We start from the raw sequence: 24,322 nt of genomic DNA, 5'->3' as shown, positions 1-24,322 counted from the left end.
CCTCAAACATAGCAACTCTTAAAAAATTTAAAAAGATTAAAAAATATATTAACACAAAAAAATAATTAAAATTGTATATTTTAAAATTATTATTATTATTTTTTTTATAAAACAAAATTAAAAATGTATAAAAACAATTGCAATGACAAGTGATTGATCCAACATTTCACCCCAGTTCCTTCAAACATAGCAACTCTTAAAAAATTAAAAAAGATTAAAAAAAATATTAACACAAAAAATAATTAAAATTGTATATTTTAAAATATAACAATTTTTTTTTATATAAAATAAAATTACAAATATATAAAAACAATTCCAATAACAAGGGATTGATCCAACATTTCACCCCAGTTCCCTCAAACATAGCAACTCTTAAAAAATGTTAAAAGATTAAAAAAAAATATTAATACAAAAAAATAATTAAAATTGTATATTTTAAAATTATTTATTTTTTTATTTTTTATAAAACAAAATTAAAAATATATAAAAACAATTGCAATGACAATGGATTGATCCAACATTTCACCCCAGTTCCCTCAAACATAGCAACTCTTAAAAAAATTAAAAAGATTAAAAAAAATATTAATACAAAAAAATAATTAAAATTGTATATTTTACAATTATTATTATTTTTTTTTATAAAACAAAATTAAAAATATATAAAAACAATTGCAATGACAAGTGATTGATCCAACATTTCACCCCAGTTCCCTCAAACATAGCAACTCTTAAAATTTTAAAAAGATTAATAAAAATATTAACACAAAAAATAATTAAAATTGTATATTTTAAATTTTAACAATTTTTTTTTTTATAAAGCAAAATTACAAATATATAAAAACAATTGCAATAACAAGGGATTGATCCAACATTTCACCCCAGTTCCCTCAAACATAGCAACTCTTAAAAAAATCAAAAAGATTAAAAAAAAATATTAACACAAAAAAATAATCAAAATTGTATATTTTAAAATTATTATCATTTTTTTTTTTATAAAACAAAATTAAAAATATATAAAAACAATTGCAATGACAAGTGATTGATCCAACATTTCACCCCAGTTCCCTCAATCATAGCAACTCCATAAAAATTTAAAAAGATTAAAAAAATATTAACACAAAAAATAATTAAAATTGTATATTTTAAAATTTAACAATTTTTTTTTATATAAAACAAAATTACAAATATATAAAAACAATTGCAATAACAAGGGATTGATCCAACATTTCACCCCAGTTCCCTCAAGCATAGCAACTCTTAAAAAAATTTAAAAGATAAAAAAAAAAAAATTAAAATTGTATATTTTAACGTTTTTAAATTATATTTTTTTATAAAACAAAATTAAAAATATTTTAAAGAAATTGCAATGACAAGGGATTTATCCAACCTTTCACCCCAGTTCCCTCAAACATAGCAACTCTTAAAAAATTTAAAAAGAAAAAAAAAAATATTAATACAAAAAAATAATTAAAATTGTATATTTTAAAATTATTATTATTATTTTTTTATAAAACAAAATTAAAAATATATAAAAACAATTGCAATGACAATGGATTGATCCAACATTTCACCCCAGTTCCCTCAAACATAGCAACTCTTAAAAAATTTAAAAAGATTAAAAAAAATATTAATACAAAAAAATAATTAAAATTGTATATTTTACAATTATTATTATTTATTTTTTTATAAAACAAAATTAAAAATATATAAAAACAATTGCAATGACACGTGATTGATCCAACATTTCACCCCAGTTCCCTCAAAAATAGCAACTCTTAAAAATTTAAAAAGATAAAACAAAATATTAACACAAAAAATAATTAAAATTGTATATTTTAAAATTTAACAATTTTTTTTTTTATAAAACAAAATTACAAATATATAAAAACAATTGCAATGACAAGTGATTGATCCAACATTTCACCCCAGTTCCCTCAAGCATAGCAACTCTTAAAAAATTTAAAAAGATAAAAAAAATATTAATACAAAAAATAACTAAAATTGTATATTTTAAAATTATTATTATTTTTTTTATAAAACAAAATTAAAAATATATAAAAACAATTGCAATGACAAGTGATTGATCCAACATTTCACCCCAGTTCCCTTAAACATAGAAACTCTTAAAAAATTAAAAAAGTTTAAAAAAAATATTAACACAAAAAATTATTAAAATTGTATATTTTAAAATTTAACAATTTTTTTTTTTTTATAAAACAAAATTACAAATATATAAAAACAATTGCAATAACAAGGGATTGATCCAACATTTCACCCCAGTTCCCTCAAACATAGCAACTCTTAAAAAATTTAAAACGGTAAAAAAAAAATATTAATACAAAAGAATAATCAAAATTGTATATTTTAAAATTATTATTATTATTTTTTTATAAACTAAAATTAAAAATATATAAAAACAATTGCAATGACAAGTTAATGATCCAACATTTCACCCCAGTTCCCTCAAACATAGCAACTCTTAAAAAATGTAAAAAGATAAAAAAAAATATTAACACAAAAAATAATTAAAATTGTATATTTTAAATTTTAACAATTTTTTTATTTTTTATAAAACAAAATAAAAAATATGTAAAAACAATTGCAATAACAAGGGATTGATCCAACATTTCACCCCAGTTCCCTCAAACATAGCAACTCTTAAAAAATTTAAAAAGATTAAAAAAAATATTAATACAAAAAATAATTAAAATTGTATATTTTAAAATTATAATTTTTTTTTTTTTATAAAACAAAATTAAAAATATATAAAAACAATTGCAATGACAAGTGATTGATCCAACATTTCACCCCAGTTCCCTCAAACATAGCAACTCTTGAAAAATTAAAAAAGATTAAAAAAATATATTAACACAAAAAATAATTAAAATTCTATACTTTAAAATTTAACAATTTTTTTTTTTATAAAACAAAATTACAAATATATAAAAACAATTGCAATGACAATGGATTGATCCAACATTTCACCCAAGTTCCCTCAAACATAGCAACTCTTAAAAAATTTAAAAAGATAAAAAAAATATGAATACAAAAAAATAATTAAAATTGTATATTTTAAAATTATTATTATTTTTTTTAATAAAACAAAATTAAAAATATATAAAAACAATTGCAATGACAAGTGATTGATCCAACATTTCACCCCAGTTCCCTCAAACATAGCAACTCTTAAAAAATTTAAAAAGATTAAAAAAAATATTAACACAAAAAATAATTAAAATTATATATTTTAAAATTTAACCATTTTTTTTTTATAAAACAAAATTACAAATATATAAAAACAATTGCAATAACAAGGGATTGATCCAACATTTCACCCCAGTTCCCTCAAGCATAGCAACTCTTAAAACGATTTAAAAGATTTAAAAAAATTAACACAAAAAATAATTAAAATTGTATATTTTAACATTTTTAAATTATATTTTTTTATAAAACAAAAATTTAAAATATATAAAAACAATTGCAATGACAAGGGATTTATCCAACCTTTCACCCCAGTTCCCTCAAACATAGCAACCCTTAAAATATGACTTAAAATAAACAGAGCTCTTTTCCTGAAATGAGTGACTTAAAAATCGAACATTTTCTTTGGCTAGATTATCCACCAAAATGAATCGGGTTCTTGCTTTGACTAAAGTCCAGACAAGATCCTCCTAAAGTCCGGACAAGATCCTCTTGAACAGGATCCTCGACCTTGTCCCTGAAGAGACAAGGGATCCTGCGGGGGCCTCAAAAGCCCATCTGCTAAAATGAATAGAGGTCTTGCTTTTTTTTCCTCGCCGGATGCCATCGCTGACTCTGCGTCCGCGTGAGCGCACTAGTTGTGTGATTGTGTGTGGCGGGGGGTCAGCGCGTCGCCATGGCAACCAATTTGGAGATGAAATGGCGCGTGAGCGCAATCATACGACGGCCCGACCCCACCTGACGGAATTTATTTTTCACGCTGTCGATAAGAACACACACGCACACACACACACACACACACACACACACACACACACACACACACACACACACACACACACACACACACACACACACACACACACACACACGCTCGATGTCCGATCCGATAACAAGCCGGGCTTTGATCCTCTGAGCCGCTCGGGGTCTGATCCGTCACGCCGCACAGGAAGTGGTGACCATGACCATATGTGATGTGAACAGGAAGTCAGCAAGAACCCTATTGATTTTACCTAGCGAGGGTCAGAGTTCACACCGTGCATACATCTCATTCAGCAGGCTCAGACCTTTCTCACACACTCTGGATTTTGTCCTATGGAAGTGCAAGAACCCTGTTGATTTTGTACTTGATTTAGTTAAAATTGGCACAGGAATCCTATTGATTTTTGTTTGTTTGTTTGACATAAATGGTTGGTTTTTGCATACCAGGGCAAGGACCCTGTTGATTTAATGCTCACACTAACTGAACGTGTTGTTTTTCTGCAAGAACCCTATTGATTTTTGTTCAAATTGGGACTAAGATGCTCGGCGGAGATTCGGTTAAATGTCACAAAATGCAAATTTGAGGGAATGTGTTTGCTTGTCAGTGCAAGAACCCTGTTGATTTAATGCTCACAGTGGGTGAAATTAGTCTGTTTTGATGCAAGAATCCTATTGATGTTTTTTTATGCCATCAAAGATGATAAAGGGAGTTTAGGATCTAAATTCATACGGTCCAAAATGCAATTTATAGTTTTTTTTGCACAGCGGGGCAAGAACCCTGTTGATTTAATGCTCACAGTAACTGGATTTGTTGTTTTTCTGCAAGAACCCTATTGATTTTTGTTGAAATTGGGACTAAGATGCTCGGAGGAGATTCAGGTCAGAAGTTAAATGACACAAAATGCACATTTGAGGGAATGTTTTATGTTATCAGGGCAAGAACCCTGTTGATTTATTGATCACAGTGGGTGAAATTAGTCTGTTTTGATGCAAGAATCCTATTGATGTTTTTTTATGCCATCAAAGATGATAAATGGAGTTTAGGATCTAAATTCATACGGTCCAAAATGCAATTTATAGTTGTTTTTGCACAGCGGGGCAAGAACCCTGTTGATTTAATGCTCACAGTAACTGAATTTGTTGTTTTGCTGCAAGAACCCTATTGATTTTTTGTTGAAATTGGGACTAAGATGCTCGGAGGAGATTCAGGTCAAGTTAATTGTCACAAAATGCAAATTGGAGGGAATGTATTTGCTTGTCAGGGCAAGAACCCTGTTGATTTAATGATAACAGTGGGTGAAATTAGTCTCTTTTGATGCAAGAATCCTATTGATGTTTTTTTTATGCCATCATAGATGATTAAGGGAGTCTAGGGTCTCAATTTATACGGTCCAAAATGCAATTTATGGTTGTTTTTGCACATCAGGACAAGAACCCTGTTGATTTAATGCTCACAGTAACTGAACTTGTTGTTTTCCTGCAAGAATCCTATTGATTTTTTGTTGACATTGGGACTAAGATGCTCGGTGGAGATTCAGGTCAGAAGTTAAATGACACAAAATGTAAATTTGAGGGAATGTTTTTGCACATCAGGGCAAGAACCCTGTTGATTTAATGCTCACGGTGTTGTTTTCCTGCAAGAATCCTATTGATTTTTGTTAAAATTATGACTCAGATGCTCGGAGAAGATTCAGGTCAGAAGTTAAATGACACAAAATGCAAATTTGAGGGAATGTTTCTGCTTGCCAGGGCAAGAAACCTGTTGATTTGATGCACACAGTGGGCGAAATGACTCTGTTTTGATGCAAGAATCCTATTGATGTTGGATCAGAAGAGATTCAAATGACACAAAATGCACATTTGACTAAATGTTGTTGCATATTAGGGCAAGAACCCTGTTGATTTAATGATCACAGTGAGGGAAATTACTCTGTTTTTTTATGCAAGAATCCTATTAATGTTTTTTTTATGCCATCAAAGATGATTAAGGGAGTCTAGGATCAAAATTTATACAGCCCAAAATGCAATTTTAACTGATTTCAAGACATTTCTGGTTGTTTTTGCATATCATGGCAAGAACCCTGTTGATTTAATGCTCACAGTAACTGAATTTGTTGTTTTTCTGCAAGAACCCTATTGATTTTTGTTGAAATTGGGACTAAGATGCTCGGAGGAGATTCAGGTCAAGTTAATTGTCACAAAATGCAAATTGGAGGGAATGTATTTGCTTGTCAGGGCAAGAACCCTGTTGATTTAATGATCACATTGGGTGAAATTAGTCTGTTTTGATGCAAGAATCCTATTGATGTTTTTTTTATGCCATCATAGATGATTAAGGGAGTCTAGGGTCTCAATTTATACGGTCCAAAATGCAATTTATGGTTGTTTTTGCACATCAGGACAAGAACCCTGTTGATTTAATGCTCACAGTAACTGAACTTGTTGTTTTCCTGCAAGAATCCTATTGATTTTTTGTTGAAATTGGCACTAAGATGCTCGGAGGAGATTCAGGTCAGAAGTTAAATGACACAAAATGTAAATTTGAGGGAATGTTTTTGCACATCAGGGCAAGAACTCTGTTGATTTAATACTCACGGTGTTGTTTTCCTGCAAGAATCCTATTGATTTTTGTTAAAATTATGACTCAGATGCTCGGAGAAGATTCAGGTCAGAAGTTAAATGACACAAAATGCAAATTTGAGGGAATGTTTCTGCTTGCCAGGGCAAGAAACCTGTTGATTTGATGCACACAGTGGGCGAAATGACTCTGTTTTGATGCAAGAATCCTATTGATGTTGGATCAGAAGAGATTCAAATGACACAAAATGCACATTTGACTAAATGTTGTTGCATATTAGGGCAAGAACCCTGTTGATTTAATGATCACAGTGAGGGAAATTACTCTGTTTTTTTATGCAAGAATCCTATTAATGTTTTTTTTATGCCATCAAAGATGATTAAGGGAGTCTAGGATCAAAATTTATACCGCCCAAAATGCAATTTGAACTGATTTTAAGACATTTCTGGTTGTTTTTGCATATCATGGCAAGAACCCTGTTGATTTAATGCTTACAGTAACTGAACTTGTTGTTTTGCTGCAAGAACCCTAGTGATTTTTGTTGAAATTGGGACTAAGATGCTCGGAGGAGATTCAGGTCAGAATTTAAGTGTCACAAAATGCACATTACAGGGAATGTTTTTGCTAATCAGGACAAGAACCCTGTTGATTTATTGATCACAGTGGGTGAAATTAGTCTCTTTTTATGCAAGAATCCTATTGATGTTTTTTTTATGCCATCAAAGATGATTAAAGGAGTCGAGGGTCTAAATTTATACGGTCCAAAATGCAATTTATGGTTGTTTTTGCACATCAGGGCAAGAACCCTGTTGATTTAATGCTCACAGTAACTGAACTTGTTGTTTTCCTGCAAGAATCCTATTGATTTTTTGTTGACATTGGGACTAAGATGCTCGGAGGAGATTCAGGTCAGAAGTTAAATGACACAAAATGCACATTTGAGGGAATGTTTTTGCTAATCAGGACAAGAACCCTGTTGATTTATTGATCACAGTGGGTGAAATTAGTCTGTTTTTATGCAAGAATCCTATTGATGTTTTTTTTATGCCATCAAAGATGATAAAGGGAGTTTAGGATCTAAATTCATACGGTCCAAAATGCAATTTATAGTTTTTTTTTGCACAGCGGGGCAAGAACCCTGTTGATTTAATGCTCACAGTAACTGAATTTGTTGTTTTTCTGCAAGAACCCTATTGATTTTTGTTGAAATTGGGACTAAGATGCTCGGAGGAGATTCAGGTCAAGTTATATGTCACAAAATGCAAATTGGAGGGAATGTATTTGCTTGTCAGGGCAAGAACCCTGTTGATTTAATGATCACAGTGGGTGAAATTAGTCTGTTTTGATGCAAGAATCCTATTGATGTTTTTTTATGCCATCATAGATGATTAAGGGAGTCTAGGGTCTAAATTTATACGGTCCAAAATGCAATTTATGGTTGTTTTTGCACATCAGGAAAAGAACCCTGTTGATTTAATGCTCACAGTAACTGAACTTGTTGTTTTGCTGCAAGAACCCTATTGATTTTTTTTTAAAATTGGGACTAAGATGCTCGGAGGAGATTCAGGTCAGAAGTTAAATGACACAAAATGCAAATTTAAGGGAATGTTTTTGGTTATCAGGGCAAGAACCCTGTTGATTTAAAGCTCATGGTGTTGTTTTCCTGCAAGAATCCTATTGATTTTTGTTAAAATTATGACTAAGATGCTCGGAGAAGATTCAGGTCAGAAGTTAAATGACACAAAATGCAAATGTGAGGGAATGTTTCTGCTTGCCAGGGCAAGAAACCGGTTGATTTGATGCACACAGTGGGTGAAATGACTCTGTTTTGATGCAAGAATCCTATTGATGTTGGGTCTAAGACACTCAGAAGAGATTCAAATGACACAAAATGCACATTTGACTAAATGTTGTTGCATATTAGGGCAAGAACCCTGTTGATTTAATGATCACAGTGAGGGAAATTACTCTGTTTTTTTATGCAAGAATCCTATTAATGTTTTTTTTATGCCATCAAAGATGATTAAGGGAGACTAGGATCAAAATTTATACCGCCCAAAATGCAATTTGAACTGATTTTAAGACATTTCTGGTTGTTTTTGCATATCATGGCAAGAACCCTGTTGATTTAATGCTCACAGTAACTGAACTTGTTGTTTTGCTGCAAGAACCCTAGTGATTTTTGTTAAAATTGGGACTAAGATGCTCGAAGGAGATTCAGGTCAGAATTTAAGTGTCACAAAATGCACATTTCAGGGAATGTTTTTGTTATCAGGGCAAGAACCCTGTTGATTTATTGATCACAGTGGGTGAAATTAGTCTCTTTTTATGCAAGAATCCTATTGATGTTTTTTTTATGCCATCAGAGATGATTAAGGGAGTCTAGGGTCTCAATTTATACGGTCCAAAATGCAATTTATGGTTGTTTTTGCACATCAGGACAAGAACCCTGTTGATTTAATGCTCACAGTAACTGAACTTGTTGTTTTGCTGCAAGAACCCTATTGATTTTTTGTTGAAATTGGCACTAAGATGCTCGGAGGAGATTCAGGTCAAGTTAATTGTCACAAAATGCAAATTGGAGGGAATGTATTTGCTTGTCAGGGCAAGAACCCTGTTGATTTAATGATCACAGTGGGTGAAATTAGTCTGTTTTGATGCAAGAATCCTATTGATGTTTTTTTTATGCCATCAGAGATGATTAAGGGAGTCGAGGGTCTAAATTTATACGGTCCAAAATGCAATTTATGGTTGTTTTTGCACATCAGGACAAGAACCCTGTTGATTTAATGCTCACAGTAACTGAACTTGTTGTTTTGCTGCAAGAACCCTATTGATTTTTTGTTGAAATTGGGACCAAGATGCTCGGAGGAGATTCAGGTCAAGTTAATTGTCACAAAATGCAAATTGGAGGGAATGTATTTGCTTGTCAGGGCAAGAACCCTGTTGATTTAATGATAACAGTGGGTGAAATTAGTCTGTTTTGATGCAAGAATCCTATTGATGTTTTTTTATGCCATCATAGATGATTAAGGGAGTCGAGGGTCTAAATTTATACGGTCCAAAATGCAATTCATGGTTGTTTTTGCACATCAGGACAAGAACCCTGTTGATTTAATGCTCACAGTAACTTAACTTGTTGTTTTTCTGCAAGAATCCTATTGATTTTTTGTTGACATTGGGACTAAGATGCTCGGAGGAGATTCAGGTCAGAAGTTAAATGACACAAAATGTAAATTTGAGGGAATGTTTTTGCACATCAGGGCAAGAACCCTGTTGATTTAAAGCTCATGGTGTTGTTTTCCTGCAAGAATCCTATTGATTTTTGTTAAAATTATGACTAAGATGCTCGGAGAAGATTCAGGTCAGAAGTTAAATGACACAAAATGCAAATGTGAGGGAATGTTTCTGCTTGCCAGGGCAAGAAACCTGTTGATTTGATGCACACAGTGGGCGAAATGACTCTGTTTTGATGCAAGAATCCTATTGATGTTGGGTCTAAGACACTCAGAAGAGATTAAAATGACACAAAATGCACATTTGACTAAATGTTGTTGCATATTAGGGCAAGAACCCTGTTGATTTAATGATCACAGTGAGGGAAATGACTCTGTTTTTTTATGCAAGAATCCTATTAATGTTTTTTTTATGCCATCAAAGATGATTAAGGGAGTCTAGGACCAAAATGTATACCGCCCAAAATGCAATTTGAACTGATTTTAAGACATTTCTGGTTGTTTTTGCATATCATGGCAAGAACCCTGTTGATTTAATGCCCACAGTAACTGAACTTGTCGTTTTCCTGCAAGAACCCTAGTGATTTTTGTTAAAATTGGGACTAAGATGCTCGGAGGAGATTCAAGTCAGAATTTAAGTGTCACAAAATGCACATTTGAGGGAATTTTTTTGCACATCAGGACAAGAACCCTGTTGATTTAATGCTCACAGTAACTGAACTTGTTGTTTTGCTGCAAGAACCCTATTGATGTTTTGTTGAAATTGGGACTAAGATGCTCGGAGGAGATTCAGGTCAGAAGTTAAATGACACAAAATGCAAATTTAAGGGAATGTTTTTGCTTATCAGGGCAAGAACCCTGTTGATTTAAAGCTCATGGTGTTGTTTTCCTGCAAGAATCCTATTGATTTTTGTTGAAATTATGACTAAGATGCTCGGAGAAGATTCAGGTCAGAAGTTAAATGACACAAAATGCAAATGTGAGGGAATGTTTCTGCTTGCCAGGGCAAGAAACCTGTTGATTTGATGCACACAGTGGGCGAAATGACTCTGTTTTGATGCAAGAATCCTATTGATGTTGGGTCTAAGACACTCAGAAGAGATTAAAATGACACAAAATGCACATTTGACTAAATGTTGTTGCATATTAGGGCAAGAACCCTGTTGATTTAATGATCACAATGAGGGAAATGACTCTGTTTTTTTATGCAAGAATCCTATTAATGTTTTTTTTATGCCATCAAAGATGATTAAGGGAGACTAGGATCAAAATTTATACGGCCCAAAATGCAATTTGAACTGATTTTAAGACATTTCTGGTTGTTTTTGCATATCATGGCAAGAACCCTGTTGATTTAATGCTCACAGTAACTGAACTTGTTGTTTTGCTGCAAGAACCCTAGTGATTTTTGTTAAAATTGGGACTAAGATGCTCGGAGGAGATTTAAGTCAGAATTTATGTGTCACAAAATGCACATTTGAGGGAATGTTTTTGCTAATCAGGACAAGAACCCTGTTGATTTATTGATCACAGTGGGTGAAATTAGTCTGTTTTTATGCAAGAATACTATTGATGTTTTGTTTATGCCATCAAAGATGATTAAGGGAGTCGAGGGTCTCAATTTATACGGTCCAAAATGCAATTTATGGTTGTTTTTGCACATCAGGAAAAGAACCCTGTTGATTTAATGCTCACAGTAACTGAACTTGTTGTTTTGCTGCAAGAACCCTATTGATTTTTTGTTAAAAATGGGACTAAGATGCTCGGAGGAGATTCAAGTCAAGTTAATTGTCACAAAATGCAAATTGGAGGGAATGTATTTGCTTGTCAGGGCAAGAACCCTGTTGATTTAATGATCACATTGGGTGAAATTAGTCTGTTTTGATGCAAGAATCCTATTGATGTTTTTTTTATGCCATCATAGATGATTAAGGGAGTCTAGGGTCTCAATTTATACGGTCCAAAATGCAATTTATGGTTGTTTTTGCACATCAGGACAAGAACCCTGTTGATTTAATGCTCACAGTAACTGAACTTGTTGTTTTGCTGCAAGAACCCTATTGATTTTTTGTTGAAATTGGGACTAAGATGCTCGGAGGAGATTCAGGTCAGAAGTTAAATGACACAAAATGTAAATTTGAGGGAATGTTTTATGTTATCAGGGCAAGAACCCTGTTGATTTATTGATCACAGTGGGTGAAATTAGTCTGTTTTGATGCAAGAATCCTATTGATGTTTTTTTATGCCATCATAGATGATTAAAGGAGTCTAGAGTCTCAATTTATACGGTCCAAAATGCAATTTATGGTTGTTTTTGCACATCAGGGCAAGAACCCTGTTGATTTAATGCTCACAGTAACTGAACTTGTTGTTTTCCTGCAAGAATCCTATTGATTTTTTGTTGAAATTGGGACTAAGATGCTCGGAGGAGATTCAGGTCAAGTTAATTGTCACAAAATGCAAATTGGAGGGAATGTATTTGCTTGTCAGGGCAAGAACCCTGTTGATTTAATGCTTACAGTAACTGAACTTGTTGTTTTGCTGCAAGAACCCTAGTGATTTTTGTTGAAATTGGGACTAAGATGCTCGGAGGAGATTCAGGTCAGAATTTAAGTGTCACAAAATGCACATTACAGGGAATGTTTTTGCTAATCAGGACAAGAACCCTGTTGATTTATTGATCACAGTGGGTGAAATTAGTCTCTTTTTATGCAAGAATCCTATTGATGTTTTTTTATGCCATCAAAGATGATTAAGGGAGTCGAGGGTCTAAATTTATACGGTCCAAAATGCAATTTATGGTTGTTTTTGCACATCAGGACAAGAACCCTGTTGATTTAATGCTCACAGTAACTGAACTTGTTGTTTTGCCTGCAAGAACCCTATTGATTTTTTGTTGAAATTGGGACTAAGATGCTCGGAGGAGATTCAGGTCAAGTTAATTGTCACAAAATGCAAATTGGAGGGAATGTATTTGCTTGTCAGGGCAAGAACCCTGTTGATTTAATGATCACAGTGGGTGAAATTAGTCTGTTTTGATGCAAGAATCCTATTGATGTTTTTTTATGCCATCAAAGATGATTAAGGGAGTCTAGGGTCTAAATGTATACGGTCCAAAATGCAATTTATGGTTGTTTTTGCACATCAGGACAAGAACCCTGTTGATTTAATGCTCACAGTAACTGAACTTGTTGTTTTGCTGCAAGAACCCTATTGATTTTTTGTTGAAATTGGGACTAAGATGCTTGGAGGAGATTCAGGTCAGAAGTTAAATGACACAAAATGTAAATTTAAGGGAATGTTTTTCCTTATCAGGGCAAGAACCCTGTTGATTTAAAGCTCATGGTGTTGTTTTCCTGCAAGAATCCTATTGATTTTTGTTAAAATTATGACTCAGATGCTCGGAGAAGATTCAGGTCAGAAGTTAAATGACACAAAATGCAAATGTGAGGGAATGTTTCTGCTTGCCAGGGCAAGAACCCTGTTGATTTGATGCACACAGTGAGCAAAATGACTCTGTTTTGATGCAAGAATCCTATTGATGTTGGGTCTAAGACACTCAGAAGAGATTCAAATGACTCAAAATGCACATTTGACTAAATGTTGTTGCATATTAGGGCAAGAACCCTGTTGATTTCATGATCGCAGTGAGGGAAATGACTCTGTTTTTTTATGCAAGAATCCTATTAATGTTTTTTTTATGCCATCAAAGATGATTAAGGGAGTCTAGGATCAAAATTTATACGGCCCAAAATGCAATTTGAACTGATTTTAAGACATTTCTGGTTGTTTTTGCATATCATGGCAAGAACCCTGTTGATTTAATGCTTACAGTAACTGAACTTGTCGTTTTCCTGCAAGAACCCTAGTGATTTTTGTTAAAATTGGGACTAAGATGCTTGGAGGAGATTCAAGTCAGAATTTAAGTGTCACAAAATGCACATTTGAGGGAATGTTTTTGCTAATCAGGACAAGAACCCTGTTGATTTATTGATCACAGTGGGTGAAATTAGTCTCTTTTTATGCAAGAATCCTATTGATGTTTTTTTTATGCCATCAAAGATGATTAAGGGAGTCGAGGGTCTAAATTTATACGGTCCAAAATGCAATTTATGGTTGTTTTTGCACATCAGGACAAGAACCCTGTTGATTTAATGCTCACAGTAACTGAACTTGTTGTTTTGCTGCAAGAACCCTATTGATTTTTTGTTGAAATTGGGACTAAGATGCTCGGAGGAGATTCAGGTCAGAAGTTAAATGACATAAAATGAAAATTTGAGAGAATGTTTTTGCTTATGAGGGCAAGAACCCTGTTGATTTATTGATCACAGTGGGTGAAATTAGTCTGTCTTATGCAAGAATCCTATTGATGTTTTTTTTAATGCTATCAAAGATGATTAAGGGAGTCTAGGGTCTAAATTTATACGGCCCAAAATGGAATTTATGGTTGTTTTTGCACATCAGGGCAAGAACCCTGTTGATTTAATGCTCACAGTAACTGGCCTTGTTGTTTTGCTGCAAGAACCCTATTGATTTTTTGTTGAAATTGGGACTAAGATGCTTGGAGGAGATTCAGGTCAAGTTAATTGTCACAAAATGCAAATTGGAGGGAATGTATTTGCTTGTCAGGGCAAGAACCCTGTTGATTTAATGATCACATTGGGTGAAATTAGTCTGTTTTGATGCAAGAATCCTATTGATGTTTTTTTTATGCCATCATAGATGATTAAGGGAGTCGAGGGTCTAAATTTATGCGGTCCAAAATGCAATTTATGGTTGTTTTTGCACATCAGGAAAAGAACCCTGTTGATTTAATGCTCACAGTAACTTAACTTGTTGTTTTGCTGCAAGAAATCTATTGATTTTTGTTGAAATTGGGACTAAGATGCTCGGAGGAGATTCAGGTCAGAAGTTAAGTGACACAAAATGCAAATTTAAGGGAATGTTTTTGGTTATCAGGGCAAGAACCCTGTTGATTTAAAGCTCATGGTGTTGTTTTCCTGCAAGAATCCTATTGATTTTTGTTAAAATTATGACTAAGATGCTCGGAAGAGATTCAGGTCAGAAGTGACCCAAAGCAAATTTGAGGGAATGTTTTTGCTTGTCAGGGCAAGAACCCTGTTGATTTAATGATCACAGTGGGTAACATGTGTCTGTTTTGATGCAAGAATCCTATTGTTTTTTTTAAAATGCCATTAAAGATGATTAAGGTAGTCTAGGATCTAAATGTATACGGCCCAAAATGCAATTTGAACTGATTTTCAGACATTTATTGTTGTGTTTGCTTATCTGGGCAAGAACCCTGTTGATTTGATGCTCACAGTGGGTGAAATGACTCTGTTTTGATGCAAGAATCCTATTGATGTTCCTATTGATGTTGGGTCTACGACACTCAGAAGAGATTCAAATGACACAAAATGTACATTTGACTAAATGTTTTTGCATATCAGGGCAAGAACCCTGTTGATTTAATGCTCACAGTAACTGAACTTGTTGTTTTTCTGCAAGAACCCTAGTTATTTTTGTTAAAATTGGGATTAAGATGCTCGAAGGAGATTCAGGTCAGAATTTAAGTGTCACAAAATGCACATTTGAGGGAATGTTTTTGCTAATCAGGACAAGAACCCTGTTGATTTATTGATCACAGTGGGTGAAATCTGTCTGTTTTTATGCAAGAATCCTATTGATGTTTTTTTTGCCATCAAAGATGATTAAAGTAGTGTAGGATCTAAATTTATATGGCCTAAAATGCAATTTATGGTGGTTTTTTCACATCAGGACAAGAAACCTGTTGGTTTAATGCTCGCAGTAACTCAACTTGTTGTTTTGCTGCAAGAATCCTATTGATTTTTGTTGAAATTGGGACTAAGATGCTCGGAGGAGATTCAGGTCAGAAGTTAAATGACACAAAATGCACATTTGAGGGAATGTTTTTTGTTATCAGGGCAAGAACCCTGTTGATTTATTGATCACAGTGGGTGAAATTAGTCTGTCTTATGCAAGACTCCTATTGATGTTTTTTTTATGCTATCAAAGATGATTAAGGGAGTCTAGGATCTAAATTTATACGGCCCAAAATGCAATTTATGGTTGTTTTTGCACATCAGGACAAGAACCCTGTTGGTTTGATGCTCACAGTAACTGGCCTTGTTGTTTTGCTGCAAGAACCCTATTGATTTTTGTTAAAAATGGGAATAAGATGCTCGGAGGAGATTCAGGTCAGAAGTTAAATGACATAAAATGAAAATTTGAGGGAATGTTTTTGCTCATCAGGGCAAGAACCCTGTTGATTTAATGCTCACAGTAACTTAACTTGTTTTGCTGCAAGAACCCTATTGATTTTTGTTGAAATTGGGACAGAGATGCTCAGAGGAGATTCAGGTCAGAAGTTAAATGACACAAAATGCACATTTAAGGGAATGTTTTTGCTAATCAGGGCAAGAACCCTGTTGATTTATTGATCACAGTGGGTGAAATGACTCTGTTTTGATGCAAGAATCCTATTGATGTTGGTTGATGTTGGGTCTAAGACACTCAGAAAAGATTTAAATGACACAAAATGCACATTTGACTAAATGTTTTTGCATATCAGGGCAAGAACCCTGTTGATTTAATGATCACAATGGGTGAAATGACTCTGTTTTGATGCAAGAATCCTATTGATGTTGGTTGATGTTGGGTCTAAGACACTCAGAAGAGATTCAAATGACACAAAATGCACATTTGACCAAATGTTTTTGCATATCAGGGCAAGAACCCTGTTGGTTTAATGATCACAGTGGGTGAAATGACTCTGTTTGTATGCAATAATCCTATTGATGTTTTTTATGCCATCAAAGATGATTAAGGTAGTCTAGGATCTAAATGTATACGGCCCAAAATGCGATTTGAACTGATTTTCAGACATTTATTGTTGTTTTTGCACATCAGGGCAAGAACCCTGTTGATTTGATGCTCACATAGTGGCTGAAAGGGTTGTGATTTGCAGCAAGAACCCTATTCATTTTTGTTAATATTGGGTCTAAGACGCTCAGAAGAGATTCAAATGACACAAAATGCAAATTTGACTACATGTTGTTGCATATCAGGGCAAGAACCCTGTTGATTTAATGATCACAGTGGCTGAAATTAGTCTGTTTTCATGCAAGAACCCTATTGATGTTTGTTTATGGATCCAAGATGATTAAGGGAGCCTAGGATCAAAAGTTATAGGATCCAGGACGCTGCATATTATTTATATTTGGAACGGATTTTCAGACTTTTATGGTTGTTTTGCATATCAGGACAAGAATCCTGTTGATTTGATACTCACATAGTGGCTGAAATCGTTTTTTTCTGCAAGAACCCTATTGATTGTTGTTGATATTGGGCCTTAGATGCATGGAGGACATTTGTTTTAAGAAGTTAAATGAAGGAATGTTGTTGCATATTAGAGCAAGAACCCTGTTGATGTAATACTCACAATGACTGAACTGACTCTGTTTTGCTGCAAGAATCCTATTGATGTTTTTATATGCGATCCAAGATGATTAAGGGAGACTAAGATCATAAGTTGTACGGTCCAATATGCATTTTTGGAGCTGATATTCAGACATTTAGGGTTGTTTTTGGCATATCAGGGCATGAAGCTTGGTGTCAGGTTCAAACACTGATGACATCTATTAAACAAGACAAGAGGCAAGGAATCAAACAGAGACAGAATTACATTTAGCTCAATGAGGAGAAACGCGTAGACACTGTACTCTTCTACAGTGTCTCACCACGCTCCGACGAAAAATTGTACGCCTGCTTTTTTATTTGGACTTTCCCTGATTACATGGCAACGGCTGTTTCTAAGGGACGGGGGTCGTAAACAGCCATCGCCTTTGGTTACAAACAGTTCAAAGAAACGGTCGTAAAACAGTTCAAAGAACAGGTGTCTGGAGGGGAGTCGGGTCCTGCTTCCTCTTCGCTTTGTAGATCTCGGGTCAAGACAAAATCTGTCTGTTGATTTCAATACATCAAAGAAGCAGAACACCTTCATGTTGGTTCCCATCCTACACAATGGAGTTTTACAAGCCCTTTGCTTGGTAGCATCAAAGACGGCAACACAAAGTTTTGTGATAACTTAGATACAATTTTTCTAACACTTGCCTGGGCTAAAACTTTTTTTTTTTCCTGCAAGAACTCTATTGATTTGTTTTGGATTTTTTTTCTATTCAACTAAGAAATATCCAGAGAAAGGTCATCTCTTTTAAATATTTATTGGAGAAATAGGAAGGAGGTTGAGCAAAAAAATCTGATTGTGAACATGGATGTTTTGGTTCAATCTTGGAAAAGGCAGTAATACAGCATCAATCACAACACAAACCCATTTGGAGGGTAATATTTGACCAAAAAGAATATAAATGAGTGATCTCCAGCATCGCAACAGTCCTTGTTTCATGCTCTTGGGATGTCGGCCCCCCCAGCACGTACGGCGTCAGCCTGCCGCGTCCTTACTACATGGCGAGCGAGGACGACGAGCGGCCCTTCATCTGCTCGCTGCCCGTGGACAACGGCATCATGTCGTGTCTGGACGTGCCGGCGCGCCGCGAGGGAGGCCGCACGTGCTGCCTGGACAAGGATGACGTGCTCTACCGCCAGTCGCTGGGTCTCAGCGTGGAGCCGCCCGCCAACGGCAGCGTGGGCGCGTCGGGCCTCTGCGTCAACTGGAACCGGTACTACACCAGGTGTCACACCGGCTCCAGCAACCCGCACAAGGGCGCCATCAACTTCGACAACATCGCCTACGCCTGGATCGTCATCTTCCAGGTAGGGCGGTATGGGACGTTGGTGAAGTGGTTGTTGGCGGAATCGAACCTTTTCCTGCACCGCTTCTTACTTTGTGTGCAGGTGATCACCTTGGAAGGCTGGGTGGAGATCATGTACTACGTCATGGACGCTCACTCCTTCTACAACTTCATCTACTTCATCCTGCTCATCATCGTGAGTGCACACCACAACACACACACACACACACACACACACACACACACACACACACACACACACACACACACACACACACACACACCTATGTGTACAAAGATGGATGGATGAATGAGTAAATTAATGAGTTATGGATGGATAGAAAAATTAATGCAAGATGGATGGCTAAATGAATGAATCAATTAATTATGGATGGATGAATACATGACTGATACATGAATGAATGAAGGACAAATTGATTGATGATGGATGACGGATGGATGGATGATAGATAAATGGATGGCTGGATGGATAAGTGAATGAATTATAGCTACATATATGAATAAATGATGGATAAGTGAACGAGTAGAGATCAATTAATTAATTCATGATGGATTGATCGGTGGACGGATGAAGTCGGATTAAATGAAGGATGATGGATGGATGGAGAAATGACGGATGAGTGAATGAATGAACAATAGATGGCTGGATGGATGAATGAGTGAATGAATGAGTTATGGATGGATAGAAAAATGAATGCAAGATGGATGGCTAAATGAATTAATCAATTAATTATGGATAGATGGATGGATGAATAAAGGATTGATACATGAATGAATGATGGACAAATTAATTGATGATGGATGACGGATGGGTGGTTGGATGGATGGATGGATGGATACATGGATGGTTGGATGGATAAGTGAATGAATTATAGCTACATATATGAATAAATGGTGGATAAATGAACGAATAATGGATCAATTAATTAATTCATGATGGATTGGTAGGTGGACGAATGGATTAGGATTAAACGGAGGATGATGGATGGATGGAGAAATGATGGATGAATGAATGGATGAATGAATGAATGAATGAATGAATGAATGAATGAATGAATGAATGAATGAATGAATGAACGATGGATGGAAAGATGGATGGATGAATGAGTAAATGGATGAGTTATGGATGGATAGAACAATGAATGCAAGATGGATGGCTAAATAAATGAATCAATTAATTATGCATGTATGGGTGGATGAATAAATGAATTAATGATGGACAAATTAATCAATGATGGATGGCGGATGGATGGATGATAGATGGATGGCTGGATGGATAAGTGAATGAATTATGGCTACATATGTGAATAAATGATGGATAAATGAATGAGTAATGGATCAATTAATTAATTCATGATGGATTGATGGGTGGACGGATGAAGTCGGATTAAACGGAGGATGATGGATGGATGGAGAAATGATGGCTGAATGAATGAATGAACGACGGCTGGAAAGATAGATGGATGAATGAGTTATGGATAGTTAGAAAAATGAATGCAAGATGGGTGGCTAAATGAATGAATCAATGAATTATGGATGGATGGATGGATGAATAAATGACTGATGCATGAATTAATGATGGACAAATTAATTGATGATGGATGACGGATAGATGGATGATAGATGGATGGCTGGATGGATAAGTGAATGAATTATAGCTACATATATGAATAAATGATGGATAAGTGAACGAGTAATGGATCAATTAATTAATTCATGATGGATTGATGGGTGGACGGATGAAGTCGGATTAAACGAAGGATGATGGATGGATGGAGAAATGACGGATGAGTGAATGAATGAACAATAGATGGCTGGATGGATGAATGAGTGAATGAATGAGTTATGGATGGATAGAAAAATGAATGCAAGATGGATGGCTAAATGAATGAATCAATTAATTATGGATAGATGGATGGATGAATAAAGGCTTGATACATGAATGAATGATGGACAAATTAATTGATGATGGATGACGGATGGGTGGTTGGATGGATGGATGGATACATGGATGGTTGGATGGATAAGTGAATGAATTATAGCTACATATATGAATAAATGGTGGATAAATGAACGAATAATGGATCAATTAATTAATTCATGATGGATTGATGGGTGGACGGATAAAGTCGGATTAAACGGAGGATGATGGATGGTGGAGAAATGATGGATGAATGAATATAAGTGAATGAATTATAGCTACATATATGAATAAATGATGGATAAATGAACGAATAATGGATCAATTAACTAATTAATTCATGATAGATTGATAGGTGGACGGATGGATTAGGATTAAATGGAGGATGATGGATGGATGGAGAAATGATGGATGAATGAATGAATGAACGATTTATGGAAAGATGGATGGATGAATGAGTAAATGAATGAGTTATGGATGGATAGAAAAATGAATGCAAGATGGAAGGCTAAATGAATGAATCAATTAATTATGGATAGATGGATGGATGAATAAAGGATTGATACATGAATGAATGATGGACAAATTAATTGATGATGGATGACGGATGGGTGGTTGGATGGATGGATGGATACATGGATGGTTGGATGGATAAGTGAATGAATTATAGCTACATATATGAATAAATGGTGGATAAATGAACGAATAATGGATCAATTAATTAATTCATGATGGATTGGTAGGTGGACGGATGAAGTCGGATTAAACGGAGGATGATGGATGGATGGAGAAATTATGGATGCATGAATTAATGAATGAATGAATGAATGAGTTATGGATGGATAGAAAAAATATTGCAAGATGGATGGCTAAATTAATGAATCAATTAATTATGGATAGATGGATGGATGAATAAATGACTGATACATGAATGAATGATGGACAAATAAATTTCTGATGGATGACGGATGGGTGAGTGGGTGGATGGATGGATGGATAAATGGATAAATGGATGGCTGGATGGATAAGTGAATGAATTACAGCTACATATATGAATAAATGGTGGATAAATGAACGAATAATGGATCAATTAATTAATTCATGATAGATTGATAGGTGGACGGATGAATTAGGATTAAACGGAGGATGATGGATGGATGGAGAAATTATGGATGAATGAATGAATGAACGACGGATGGAAAGATGGATGGATGAATGAGTAAATGAATGAGTTATGGATGGATAGAAAAATGAATGCAAGATGGGTGGCTAAATGAATGAATCAATGAATTATGGATGGATGGATGGATGAATAAATGACTGATACATGAATGAATGATGGACAAATTAATTGATGATGGATGACGGATGGATGGATGATAGATACATGGATGGCTGGATGGATAAGTGAATGAATTGTAGCTACATATATGAATAAATGATGGCTAAATGAACGAGTAATGGATCAATTAATTAATTCATGATGGATTGATGGGTGGACAGATGATTTAGGATTAAACGAGGGATGATGGATGGATGGAGAAATGACGGATGAGTGAATGAATGAACAATAGATGGCTGGATGGATGAATGAGTGAATGAATGAGTTATGGATGGATAGAAAAATGAATGCAAGATGGATGGCTAAGTGAATGAATCAATTAATTATGGATAGATGGATGGATGAATAAAGGATTGATACATGAATGAATGATGGACAAATTAATTGATGATGGATGACGGATGGGTGGTTGGATGGATGGATGGATACATGGATGGTTGGATGGATGAGTGAATGAATTATAGCTACATATATGAATAAATGGTGGATAAATGAACGAATAATGGATCAATTAATTAATTCATGATGGATTGGTAGCTGGACGAATGGATTAGGATTAAACGGAGGATGATGGATGGATGGAGAAATTATGGATGAATGAATGAATGAATGAACGATGGATGGAAAGATGGATGATGAATGAGTTATGGATGGTTAGAAAAATTAATGCAAGATGGATGGCTAAATGAATGAATCAATGAATTATGGACGGATGGATGGATGAATAAATGACTGATACATGAATGAATGATGGACAAATTAATTGATGATGGATGACGGATGGATGGATGGATGATAGATACATGGCTGCCTGGATGGATAAGTGAATGAATTGTAGCTACATATATGAATAAATGATGGATAAATGAACAAGTAATGGATCAATTAAATAATTAATTGATAGGTGGACGGATGAAGTCGGATTAAACGGAGGGTGATGGATGGATGGAGAAATGATGGATGAATTAATGAATGAACGACTTATGGAAAGATGGATGGATGAATGAGTAAATGAATGAGTTATGGATGGATAGAAAAATGAATGCAAGATGGATGGCTAAATGAATGAATCGATTAATTATGGATAGATGGATGGATGAATAAAGGATTGATACATGAATGAATGATGGACAAATTAATTGATGATGGATGATGGATGGATAAATGGATGGCTGGATGGATAAGTGAATGAATTATAGCTACATATATGAATACATGATGCATAAGTGAACGAGTAATGGATCAATTAATTAATTCATGATGGATTGATAGGTGGACGGATGAAGTTCGGATTAAACGGAGGATAATGGATGGATGGAGAAATGATGGATGAGTGAATGAATGAACAATAGATGAATGGATGTATGAATGAGTGAATGAATGAGTTATGGATGGGTAGAAAAATGAATGCAAGATGGATGGCTAAATGAATGAATCAATTAATTATGGACGGATGGATGGATGAATAAATGACTGATACATTAATTAATGATGGACAAATTAATTGATGATGGATGACGGATGGATGGATGATAGATGGATGGCTGGATGGATAAGTGAATGAATTATAGCTACATATATGAATAAATGATGGATAAATGAACGAGTAATGGATCAATTAATTAATTCATGATGGATTGATGGGTGGACGGATGAAGTCGGATTAAACGCAGGGTGATGATGGATGGAGAAATGATGGATGAATGAATGAATGAACGATGGATGGAAAGATGGATGGATGATTTAGTTATGGATGGTTAGAAAAATGAATGCAAGATGGATGGCTAAATGAATGAATCAATGAATTATGGACGGATGGATGGATGAATAAATGACTGATACATGAATGAATGATGGACAAATTAATTGATGATGGATGTCGGATGGATGGATGATAGATACATGGATGGCTGGATGGATAAGTGAATGAATTGTAGCTACATATATGAATACATGATGGATAAGTGAACGAGTAATGGATCAATTAATTAATTCATGATGGATTGATGGGTGGACAAATGATGTCGGATTAAACAGAGGATGATGGATGGATGGAGAAATGATGGATGAATGAATGAATGGAATGAATCAATGAATTATGCATAAATGGATGGATGAAAAAAATGATTGATGCATGAATGAATGAATGATGGACAAATTCATTGATGATGGATGACGGATGGGTGGTTGGATGGATGGATGGATACATGGATGGCTGGATGGATAAGTGAATGAATTATAGCTACATATGTATATGAATAAATGATGGATAAGTGAACGAGTAATGGATCAATTAATTAATTCATGATGGATTGATGGGTGGACGGATGAAGTCGGATTAAACGAAGGATGATGGATGGATGGAGAAATTATGGATGAATGAATGAATGAATGAGTTATGGATGGATAGAAAAATTATTGCAAGATGGATGGCTAAATGAATGAATCAATTAATTATGGATAGATGGATGAATGAATAAATGACTGATA

The 24,322-nt window shown here is 34.5% G+C and overlaps 1 protein-coding gene across 1 annotated transcript in view; it reads left to right on the top strand.

Annotated features, from left to right (window-relative positions):
- LOC133634272 (voltage-dependent T-type calcium channel subunit alpha-1I-like) overlaps positions 1 to 24,322 on the top strand; it is a 199,691-nt gene that overhangs the window by 144,826 nt on the left and 30,543 nt on the right. The window contains exons 7-8 of the mRNA XM_062027400.1: positions 18,228 to 18,570; positions 18,652 to 18,744. Of these exons, the coding sequence (XP_061883384.1) occupies positions 18,228 to 18,570; positions 18,652 to 18,744 (436 nt within the window). The remainder of the gene's footprint in view (positions 1 to 18,227; positions 18,571 to 18,651; positions 18,745 to 24,322) is intronic.

Source organism: Entelurus aequoreus, linkage group LG18, assembly GCF_033978785.1.
Source record: "Entelurus aequoreus isolate RoL-2023_Sb linkage group LG18, RoL_Eaeq_v1.1, whole genome shotgun sequence".
Taxonomy (NCBI): domain Eukaryota; kingdom Metazoa; phylum Chordata; class Actinopteri; order Syngnathiformes; family Syngnathidae; genus Entelurus; species Entelurus aequoreus.
This window is presented reverse-complemented; position numbering and strand designations above follow the sequence as displayed.